Here is a 12286-nt window from a genome sequence, read left to right as displayed (position 1 = left end):
TTTAATGCCACCTTTAGATATTTCTATTCAATGTTTTACTCATGTGCAACAATAATGCAATGTTATTGAGTTAAAATATCTTTTCCAAGAAAATATTGATACATATGATTGTAATTAAATCAGCATATATATATATATTTCTGTCATCCCTTAAAGTCTCTGTGACACCCTCTTTCCACTCCATGAATATTTCTCTAGATCAGCCCCTGATGACATCTGACACAAGAAACAGAGAGGACAGAGGGGGAGTGGTGGGGCTGGCCCTGTAAAAGATGTAATTGCGCCAGCCTAGTGTCATTATCAAAAATGAACCAATGGGCCGCTGCCCTTGCTTTATGGGCCAGTTGTTTGTTTTTTGTTGTTTTTTTGGTTGTTGTTGTTGTATTTGTTTTTTAATTAAAAATTAAATACCTGCTATGCCAGATTACCAGTCCAGCACTGGGCTAATAGCAGAGCAGAGAGGCAAAGATAATAAATGTATCACAGTGTGAAAAAAGTGGGTGACAAACCCAAATGGGCCACTGACCAATCAGCTTGTTTGTCAGCCTCTTCCTGGAACAGAAGGTAATCCTTAATATTGAACCCTGTAACAGGTGCAGGGAAATTACAGCAATGAGAACAAATTGGCTAGAGTTTACATTTATTTCCCTTGCAGTTGTTCAGGCATTTTAAATTGCTTGTATTGCACACAGTAAATTAAACAATGTGCAATTTATTTATATATTTAGAAATTTGTTTAATGCATTATTCATATTTCTTTGAATATGGGCTTTCCAGAATATGGTCATTTTTCCTGATTAAAAAAAGCCATTTTATATATATATTCTACTCTTCTACCTCTAGCTTTACTGCCCCCATTCCTCAATTGAACAGATGTGTGTTTCAAATACCAAACAGAATTTTTTATTCTTCCCCACATAAAATAGCACTGTCCTCATATATCATCCTATTAAAAAACACACATGATTATAAGGCTATAAGGCTATAATGTAGGCCGTATTAAACTTATTATCAGTTTCACAGTCTTTAAAAGCATTCTTATTTCCAAGATGAACAAAAGATACAGAGACAAAAATGTGTACTGCAGATTAAGTGTCCAAAACTGGCTAATAGATATTTCAGTCATAATCCTCCACCTGTTGCTTTGAAAGCACTATCACTGTAAACAATGTGCTACAACCAATGAGAGCAACCAATTCATCGGTAAAGCTCCATTAACCTTTCCTAACCCATAATCAACAATTAGCCTGTTGCTTCTGAGTACAATCAACAGTAAAGTAGCTATGAGCTCCAAGATATCTACACTAATGTAATGTGATGAAACCAGCAATCAACAAAACATAGGCAATCACAGTGCGACTAAATCTTGATACATATTCCAAAGACTTATTGGCTAACAGTGGGACACACTGATCACATAAACCAAAACAAAAAAAAAAAGTTAACCAATTAAGAACAGTATGACATTATAGTTTCAGGTAAAACAATACCATAACCAATGAGTAAACCAACCTATATAATACAATTGTAATAGTAATAATGAATATATTTAATCATTGTATTAGTTTTATTACTTTGATCAAAGCGGAAAACTCAGCAGTCATTGGTTTGAGCCACTATGGCCACCATACTCTGGACATGCCTGCTCAAATGGATTGTAACACTCACACATACTGTTACATTATGTGCCTGTATGCATGTGAATGTTTGAGCATGTGTGTGCATATGAGAGAATGTGTGTCAAAGAGACAGAGGGGGCTGTCTGCTGGCCATTGGCCCCATGCCTATCAGTTCGCCGTGATCAGTCTTGCTTGCCTGTCGTCTATCCGCTGCCAGCTGTCAAACGGCCTGTTCTGGGCATGCCCACTGATGAGAGGCTGCAGCCATGCTCTAGAATCAATCCAGCGCTCTTAATAGGTCACGAATGGCTGCACAGTGCTTGCCAATAGCTTTGGAGTGGCGAATGAGTAGAGGAGGGAGTGGAGAGAGATATAGGGAAGAGAGAGATACACAGAGAGAGACAGATATGTCAGCCATATTTTTATCCCCAACAACAAGTTTTGCTGGCCACTGCTAGAGAAGAAAGGGCAGTAATTGACATGCTACTAATTTGCCTCGGCTAGTGGGGGGCCTTGACTACACTGTAGTGAAAGCCAACTTTGAATGAAACCAGAACAAACTAACATAATTTTTTCCTTCTCTGTCTCTGTCTCCCTCCCTGACTCATTAGAGTTTCCTACTTTTGGTCCTAATTACGGGTAAATGTGTACACACTTAATGAAATTCCCTAAGTAGGGAGTCAGAACAGAAGGAGAAGGAGATTCATTGGAAGAGTGAGAATTTTGTTTTTAGATACCAAGCAGTTGGTGTTAAGCAAATGTTTCAGTTTGCAAAGCAACTTCTGGGCCAATGGTGCACGCAGAAAAATATTTGATACAAATGCTCTCTAATTAAACATATTCAAACTGCCTGCTGTACTGTTAAGTCATCTACTGTAAGGGAACAGGGAAAGTGTAGATAGGAAAAAACGAATTAATTTTATCCTCCCAATGCTGTTTGCCTTTGAGGCACAGAGGAATAAACAGTACTGTATGTTTTTATTTCTTTGAAGTTATCACTCCACAGCTCAAACATATCTAATTGGAAACTTGAAAAGAAATTTTTTTTTGATCAATTCAAGTCAAGCAAGGGACATAAGATGAGGGTGTCCTTTGATTGACTGTCATTCAAAGTGCAACAAGAAATTCACTCCAGTTTATTTGAATAAATGTATATGTTATGAAGTGTACATTGTAAAACATATATTTTTGAATTTCTCCTGTGTTGTAGATGACTCCTAAAAGACATTTAGCTGAAGTTACAACCAGTCAGAGCTGTCTATTCTGACCTGTTGTGTACTGCCATGGAGCATGTATGCAAAATTCTACTGCCTTACAAATTTAGTTAAATATATTTTTTAAAAGTATTAAAACAATGTAATATGTCTCTCTGTCCACAGTGATGTGCAAGCACCAGGGACCTGCCTGTTAACTGTCAAAGTTTAGACCAAAAGCACCACTGTGTTAACAAAGCAGTGATCTCTGTGACTGTTTTAAGCCCATGCTCTGAGTGTATGTTCATGAATTTTCCACAATGGAGGATGAGTATCAGACAAACTACACTGAATAATACACACATTCCATATAAGATAGGTTATTAGTGCAGATGTACAGTATTTCATATATCATAGTCTGCTTTGTAAGCCCATTTGGGCTAGGCATCTATTGATGCAAGATACTACATTGATATCAGAATACAGACTCCCCTGGCCCCATCTGAGTAGTTTTTATTTGTTGGACACAATTTAGTCCATCTAAATGTCAATATATTTTAGCACTATTTAGTTGTACATATTTTCTGGGTGAAATGCCAGGTTTTTAGAGTGTCCCGTGTTGAAAACACACAAGGGGCAGCATTGGTGTGGGCGTGTTGCTACAGGTAGCAGTGACAAAAAATGATCCAGGGGGTCCATTTTGAAGGGTTATTAGATGCTCAGACACTGCACAATAGTTTATTCCCCTATGAGACAGAATTTTACGTCTCTAAAAACTTGTCAAGGCACCCTTAATTCTACTAGTCCTTCTTGATGATTTGTATGGAGGGTTTTAAGGGCTGAAACTAAATATGTAAATACATAAATAATTATACAATTAAATGCTTAAATAAATCAATAAATATATAATTATATAATGAAATGCTTAAATAAATAACTAATTATGTAATTGAATGCTTAATTGTCACCATAAATTAATAAATCACAAATCAGATGAGACATTAATTATATAAATGTTAAATATATTTGTGTATTTATTTATTTTTTCATATATATACACATTTGTATATTAATTAATTAATTCATTCATTCTTTTTCTTTCATTAAGTCACATCCATTTGAATTTAGAACGATGATTAAACTTAAGTTACAATCTAACTTTCTTTATAAGTACTTTTATTTATCCATTGTGTAACTTGCTGCAGCGAAATAAGTAACGGATAATCAATGAACCATCGCTGTGCATCGGGTGGTTCTTTGCCTCCACATCGCGCCTTAAAAACATTTAACGCACACCTACAATTTGATTATCCCAGTTATACCATGGCCATTTGCCCACAATATAACATAAAAGCATTCACAAATTTTTGGTGAAGGCTTTGAACTCAAAATCAAAAGGTTATGAAGCAAGAGCTTACCGCTGTCATGACAACTTGACATACTGTACTCACCACCACTTTTAACTGAGGCATAAAATTCACATAAGTTGTCATTTAGCAGAACCACAGAGTATGTCTCCAAATCAGTGTTGTTTTGTTTTTGGTAGAGAAAGTTTCTCAGTATATTAACTGCCCATTTTGTTGCCTTTTTGCATTAATCTCATCCTTCTCTTCCTCTATCATTTTAAGCTCTTCAGGTGTCATTTTCTTGTGATGTTTTTTGCTTGGTTTCTTTCTTTTCTTCTCTATTTCTTTTTCCTCTACTGTGTCCCATTCTTCAAAACTTCATAACAAGTAAGCTTTGACAGCTGTGCTCTTTAATGTTGCTATGGTTACAGGTTGGGTAGTGGATGAATTTAGAACGGTGATTAAACTTGAGCCGAACTATGTGTGCAATATACAGTTTTAACGCACACCTGCCAGCCAATCAGAAAAGAGTATTCACCCAGACCACGGTATGCATAAATGTGTCAATTTCATCCATCAAAAGTCAGGGGGTGGGTTCAAGCCTCTGATTGGTCACGCTGCAGCCTTAGTTGCTGTACTATCTCCGCGAAGATCGTGAATACAGCTTCATTAATTTCTGTGTCAGTCACGGCCGATATCATTCCAATTCATTCAGCGAAGCCCCAATCTGATCTAAAAAAGCATAGGAATTGGCATTTGTCTTCATCTGTTCAGCTACAGCCAACATATCTACCATTGTAACACACGAGATTTTATTAATATCCGCGTTAGGTTCTGCCATCTTGAATTAGGCAAAAGCACTAGATTCAAGTTCAACCACCAATCGTAGGGCAGAGTCCACCCCCTGACTTTTGATGGACGAAGTTGACACATTTATTTATTTTACTGCAGTAAGTTACACTATGGATAAATGAAAGTATATATATATATATATATAAATAAATTAAATTATAAATAGATAAATTAATGTGTGAATAAATGAAAAAAAGTAAATAAATGACTGACTATACAAATAAATAAATACACAAATAAATTTAACATTTATATATTTGATATCTCATTTAATTTGTGATTTATTTATTTATACTGACAATTAAGCATTAAATTATATAATTACTTATTTATTCATTTATTTAAGCATTTTATTATATAATTATATATGTATTAATTTATTTATGCATTTAATTATACAATTATTTATGTATTTATATATTTAGTTTGGCCCTTAAAACCCTCCTTACATTGCATGTTTAATGGTAGAATTGACATAGCGCTACACCATTCACACACCAGGTAATCTAACTAGGGGGTGCATTTATTTGATTGGACAAGGAAGTGTTACTTAAAGGGTACATATCATGCTTTTTGTGATGTTATTTTTACATGGTTATAATGTTGGATATCTATGTTAAACATGGTCAACGTTCCAAAACTGAAGGTTAACGTATGTAAAAATGCAGCCGCCCATTCTGTATGCTTTGTTGCTAAGGTTGTTCCATGGATTGTTTGTGTTGTCCAATAGCATATTTTGGACCAGATTCAGGCTTGAACATATATGGATGTATTTGAGAAGTTTTCATTTCAAGTGGAGAGTGAGAAAAAGAAGTGAAATCCTCTTACTGCTGTTTGTTTACATAGCCTCATGAGCTGCCAACCTGGCCAACCAGAACAGAGTGGGCTCATCAGGAGGGAGGCCTTCAAGAGACATAAGCTAAAATGGCCTGTTTCAGACAGAAGCTGAACTGAGGGGCTGCATAAAGGACCAGTATGAGATAAGGAGTTTTTTTAACCTGTAAATGATGCAGAGATATTCCAGTAGAGCCACAGAGTATAAATATAGACCTGGAAATGTGCATAATATGTCCCCTTTAATGCAAAAAAAGTCATCTCTCCCATTGTAGTTCAAGAGCAAGTAGGAATACCCCAGTGCTACCATCAGTTGCCACTCCATCGGAGAGCAGGTGGTACTTTTCTGCTGAGAGGGACCACAGATAGAGCCACACACACTGTTGTAGCCACATCTACAGTACATGAGCAGATGGTGGAGAAGCAAGACATTTTTCATATTTGCACCAGATAACTAACCCCAAGGTTCTTTGCCTCTCTGGTGGGATGCAATGCAGTGGGCAGATAGGCAGTGATATGAAAATAGGATGCTCTGTTAGTGACTATTGGAAACAGCCAGCCACATTGTTGGCTGACATGACTGTGGAACTAAAGACAGAAATATTGGAACTTGCTCTTTAATATCACAATGGGGGTGGCCTGGCTGCAGAGGGACACAACTCCGCCTCAACAGAGGATGATAATAGTGTGTCATCTCCACCACCAGGCAGCATGGATTGGTTATCATCCTCTGCAGGGCAAATGGTGGATCTTAGTCAGAAGAGCCTGGTCACATTCTGTCTCACTGCTGTCAGAGCAAAGCTCCATCTGAGGAGAATGCTGGAAAATAGGCCTATCACTGCCAACAAGCACACCCCTACTGTTACTGAACGCAGGCAGCGGCATGCTCAGTGCACCACTGGTATTGGTCTGCCATGCCAATCAGTCCAGGGCACAAAAGAGGAGAGACAAACTCATCCTTGACTGCTGAATTGTCTCTGTGGAGTTCAGTGTTGTTATGTCTAGTGCTAAAGGAAAGTGTATGAGCCAGAGCAGAACCAATCATTATTGTGCAAACAAACCACCAGTTGCAATGTATAAAGTTAATGGTGCATTCAACAGATTTAATATGTGAAAGTCAAATTCCTGGTCATGAGGACTACTACAGAGCCTTTGAAATCACTGTATATATTGCATCTGTAGCAAAGAGACCTTTATCAAGTCTGAGGAGATTACTCAAGTGACACCATCTGAGTGTCTCAGCTTGGCTTTATACACTAAAAATCTGGAAAGCTTGAGTGACAGACACAGCAAGTGAAGTTTGAAAGACTTATGTTAGGGAAGGACACTATCATTGTATTACTGGAAGTGTAAGAACCAGTGTTTTCAAAGCTTGATCCATATATTATGGTATAAAAGCCAACCCTTTGCTGCTGTTTTAATCTGTCCCTTGCAATACCCCCAATTTGTGCAATATAGCATCTCTGGAGTATTCCTTCAGGTCAAATATATTGTTCACTGTTCAAATTCATTAGTAGTCAACTTACAAATCTCACATACTTTATTGCTGCATGACTTCTTAATCCACCGTATCACATCAGCGCCTGCATCACACACCTAAATATACTGTACAATAACATGTCCAACATATTATTGGTGCAAATCTCCATATAGCTCCTCCTTTTAAAATACAAACTGTACTGTAAAGTGAACTAAGAGGTCTAAGCTGTTTAAGATCTTGAATTGTTTTCTCTGGAGATTGGACACCCCCAGAGCAGTCGGTTTCCAATACCACGGACATTGCCTTGACCAACAATCTGAGAAGGAATTATTTCCAGAAGCTCCAAGCCTGCTACCGGGCAGGAGGAGAGCAAGATTAGAAGTCCTCTCCCAGCCGCCAGAAATACAATAGGTTAAACCACCTACTGGCCTGAGGAGCTTTTCTTCGAATGGTGTTGCAATCTTCCTCTCTTGGGGTTGTGAGGCCTGAGACATACTAAATGTTATTGTTTCTCCTTTTTTTTTTTTTGGCACCCGCCTTTTGTTCTGAATGTTTCAAAGAGACCATTAATCACACACACAGCCACACACAACACATCAGTCTGTCTCATTTCCTCTTTTAGTCTTTCATTTTAAAGTTCTTTCTTTTTTTGTCCTTCTTTTGTCATCTATCCCCTTCCCTTCTCTTTCTGTCTAACCTCTGTGCGTGTTTCACAACAGCCGAGGACCGTATCTGCTCCCCCCTACTGCTCTCCAATGTTTGTCTGAAGTATTAGGGGGTTGTTGCCTCATTGGATAGAATTAATTGATTAATACTTTTATCCAATTAGTGCTCCCTCATGCAATTAATCAGCTGGCTGAGGTTAGGGCCGCTCCATCAGTCGGACGAAAGGCAGACATATGCTATGGGTCTTGTGTGTGATGACCAATGACCTCTCTTTCTCCTGCTCTCTCCCTCTCCCCATCTCTCTCTCTCTTTCCTATTTTCCACACACCTGGTTTCCTGTCCTCTTTTCACTGTTCTGCCATCGCTCTCCAGCTCACAGCACATTGTTAGAATTCTTGCTGAACACAAGAATCGCTGGTGGAAACAGTTTCCTCCAGGTAATCCTAACAAAACTAACACATGTGGCTCAGACCACAGAGAGGTAAAAGAAAGGAAAGATGAACAGAAAAGTGGTGTCAGAGGATTTCTTTCTTTATTTATTATTTGTGGGTACAGTGAAGTACAGTGAACAAGTCTGAAACATCAGCAGTGTTCATGTTATAGATAGTACAAGTGACATACCATACAGTGTGTACACTGCACACTAAAATAAAAAACAACTCATTCTAAACTCTGATTTTGATGTTCAGATAACCTTTAAAATAAAATTCCTGATTCAGCGCAAATTGCAATTATGATAACAACAATTTCCTTTTCTTTCTCACAGGTTTGTCCTTTTCCTGCCTCTGAATCACTGACTGAGTTGTCATGATGGACAAAGAAATACCACAGGACCTTTGAAGAGTGAACTTCACACACCAATGGATTGTTCTTGAGGGAAAAGCCATCGAAGATCAAACAAAATCACCAACAGTAAAACCAGTTGGCCTTTTCTCAGTTCAAGGATTCTGCTGGACAACAGAAGAGTTTTCTTTGCAGAAAAGTTCAATAGAGTCATTTTTGGACAGTTTGGTACTGAACCACCTGAACCATTGAAGAAAACACACCAACCACCCAACGATTGGAATTGACATGGCGGGAAGTGAAATTGGAGGCACTGCAAGCAGTAAAAAACACAAAGTCAAGAATGGATGGAAACAGTCACTTTTCAGAGGCATGCTCCTCAACGCCATCGTATCTCCAATTCCCTCTAGTTTCTCCACTGAGCAGTGAGCCAGTCTAGTAAAGCCTGTTGTTTTCTGTTGCCTTCAAAAAGACATTTTCCAAAGTCCATTTTGGTACATAAGGTTATGTTATGAGAAAAAAATCTGATAAGCTATTATTAAGTGGGGTAGATACTGTAATAGAATCATAATGACTGACCATGTTACAATACAAACAAGTCTTCGGCATGTGGTAGGAACCCAATATGCTCCATGACCTGCCCTGTATTCAGCAGATAACTTTAGAGTGATCCATGATCCCATGGATTAACTTTCAAGTTCTCATACAAAGGCACACGTTTACTCTGGTGGAGTTTTATTTGGTATAAAACTACAACCTGAAGACTCTTCTTGTCTGCATGCAATTTTCATATTACATGTAGACCCAGGTTGGGTTTCTTTCTTTTTTTTTCTTTTCTTAATTTTAAAAAAATCAAAATGGCTCCATTATGGACAGCAGGAGCTGGGACACTGTTGGCAGTGTTAAGCCTTCTTAGCTGCTGTAGTTTTGGCTGGTGTGAAGCCTCAAGGACTAGTGGTTCGACCTCAGAAGGCAATAGACAGGACCAAGGACCCTCATCGCTTGAACGAGTCAAGAGAGGATGGGTTTGGAACCAGTTCTTTGTGGTGGAGGAGTACACAGGCACAGAGCCCCTATACGTAGGAAAGGTAAGACATTTAATTTTATGACGTAATACAGTGGTTCACAACCTTTTTTGGGCCAACGCCCCCCTATTCATTATCCAGGTCCCTTACCGCCCCCCATCAATTAAAATATAGGCTATCTGTGAACCCTGAATATTAATGTTGATTATTATTCTGTGTTATATCATTAAAAAAAGCATGTCATTGGTTGCCAAATAACACTTTTGATTTAACTGGACAGTTGGACTATATTTATCATGAGTTTGCCAGGGAGCAATAAAGCCATGTGAATAGAAATTAAATTTATGAGTGTTAAACAAATGCAATGGTTAGAAATTTGACATTCAAACTTTAATTAGGTCTTGTTATTGATCACAAACAGCAGCCAATCAGAAAGCGGTAATTTGGTGCTAGTGCCAAACAACAGAAGACAAGAGCAGCCAACCAATGAAAAAGTCTGAGGCTGCTGGAAAAAAGCAGAAGGATATGTATCCATAGCTAAAGTATTCAATAGAACACTGGCAGCATTTTTTCTTGTTCAGCGCCATTTTGCTGATATGATGTGATTGCTTTTGTTTTATGATGCTGTCCAGTTGATTAAATAATCTGACCTGCAGCAGTCTGGCAGAGAGAATTTAATAAAATAACCCAGTTCAAGGGTTAGTGCCACAGGGGTTTTGGTCGGGGGGTTTGGGGGTCCTCCCCCCAAAAAATGTGATGTTATTTGACTAAAAACCTATTAGCTACTATTAGCATTACTATATTTATTTAAAAAAAACGCATTGTGTTCCATGAAAAAATAATAACCACAAAACATTGGTAAAACAGGCTTATAGTGAATGGAGATGAACTGCGATTTTCTCATCTTCCCATAGTCAGGCTGTAGCCACTAGCCAGCTGTGGTTGAAATGTTATCTTTATCTTATCCATAGGCCTACTCTTATCGGTCCGGTTCGTTATCAGTACTCTTATCGGTTCTTTTTCATTTCTAAAGAATTGTTTTGTTTTGTTTTTTATTTTAAAAAAAAGAATAAATTCAGAACAGGATTACAACAGATTTATATTTTAAATGTGACAAAATATTGTTTCTACAGCAGCAACAGTGTTTCCATCAGCAAAGTCACTGTAAATTCAATATCTCACTAGAAAGAAAGAAAAAATGTCAGTAAAATGAATAATAATCCTGACATCAAAATACTGAGTGAAGTTTAGAATAAATAAAGAACATAGACATCAGTCACTATCAGTCATTCCTCCTGTCCTCTGTCCTCCTCCCTCTGCTGATGGTTGAGAGGAGGGCTGATTTGAGTCAGTAGCTAAATTTTACCAGTTTACAAGAATTTGCCAAATTTTACAAACTAAGCTAAACACAAACACCGACAAATAGAACAGAGGAGAGGACAGGGGAGCTAGCGTGACTATAAATGACAGCAAAACATTTTAGAGACTCACAGAGCTGCCAACTCTCACGCATTGACCATGAGACTCACGCAATTGACACTCTTCACATACTCTCACGCTACATGTCCAAACAAATTCACAACTGATAACATTGTGGCATGAAAAGAGGACACTGACAGCACACAGACAGACAACACATGCTGAATTATCTCAGTCAGCGGCTCTTCTGGCAGCAGCACAGCGTTTCTCCCTCTTGTCTGGCGTTGTGCGCATACAGGCATAGGTGAAAGTGAGTTACTGTGGTTACAGGACGCTCTGTGTCTCTGTTGCTCTGAAACTTTCTTGTGATTCCCAATAATAGGTTTTTAGGTTAGTATGCCTATGCAAAATCATGAATCTAAGTACCTCAATGCTGAAATCTACTAATATAATATAATTTTACTTTTTACAGGGTTGCCAACAGCCTCTAATCTCTCTCACATCAATTTCTCAAATCTCACGCCAAATAAAAGACCCTGCTTCACCACAACTGGATCAAATCAGTGCAACTCTGAGGTCAACACACCAGGTTAGCTAAGGCTGTTTCTCAGGTGGAGCAGGGTTGGATGAGATGAAAAAAAATTCAAATATGAAATAGTCATTCTTCTAATAATCATTTCCTCACCTGATCAACCCAATTATATATTGTTCTAAGTTTTCATAGCACCCTCAATTTAATTAATCTAGACTAGTGCCGGTTTCTTGACTTAATCCAAGAGGTTAGGTGGTGCAGAAATGCACCCCCAGACTCCCCAACCAATTATGTATCTTTCCAAGTTTGCTCCCCCATTTTAAAACATAACCAGGCACCCATGCGTAGAACTGTTTACTTCTATTTGGATAGACCTCAGAGACTAAAGTGGGTGAGTGTTGGATGATGGGAGCGACACATATATGACTTGGTGAGGAGCATCTATGGTCCTCACCAAGTCATCCTATGTTTTGGAGAGAAATATGTGTACTATCTGGAGTGTATATCAAAAAAATTGGCAAAAAGACCCCCACAGAG

General features: G+C 38.1%; 1 protein-coding gene across 1 annotated transcript in view; it reads left to right on the top strand.

The window, feature by feature from the left end:
* Nucleotides 1-12286, top strand: part of LOC122981461 (cadherin-22-like) — a 181090-nt gene that overhangs the window by 90832 nt on the left and 77972 nt on the right. The window contains exon 3 of the mRNA XM_044350209.1: nt 8757-9861. Within this exon, the coding sequence (XP_044206144.1) occupies nt 9631-9861 (231 nt within the window). The 5' untranslated portion in view covers nt 8757-9630. The remainder of the gene's footprint in view (nt 1-8756; nt 9862-12286) is intronic.

This window comes from Thunnus albacares, chromosome 4 (assembly GCF_914725855.1).
Source record: "Thunnus albacares chromosome 4, fThuAlb1.1, whole genome shotgun sequence".
Lineage (NCBI taxonomy): Eukaryota > Metazoa > Chordata > Actinopteri > Scombriformes > Scombridae > Thunnus > Thunnus albacares.
Note: the sequence above shows the minus strand (reverse complement) of the source record. Positions and strands in the feature narration are given on the sequence as shown.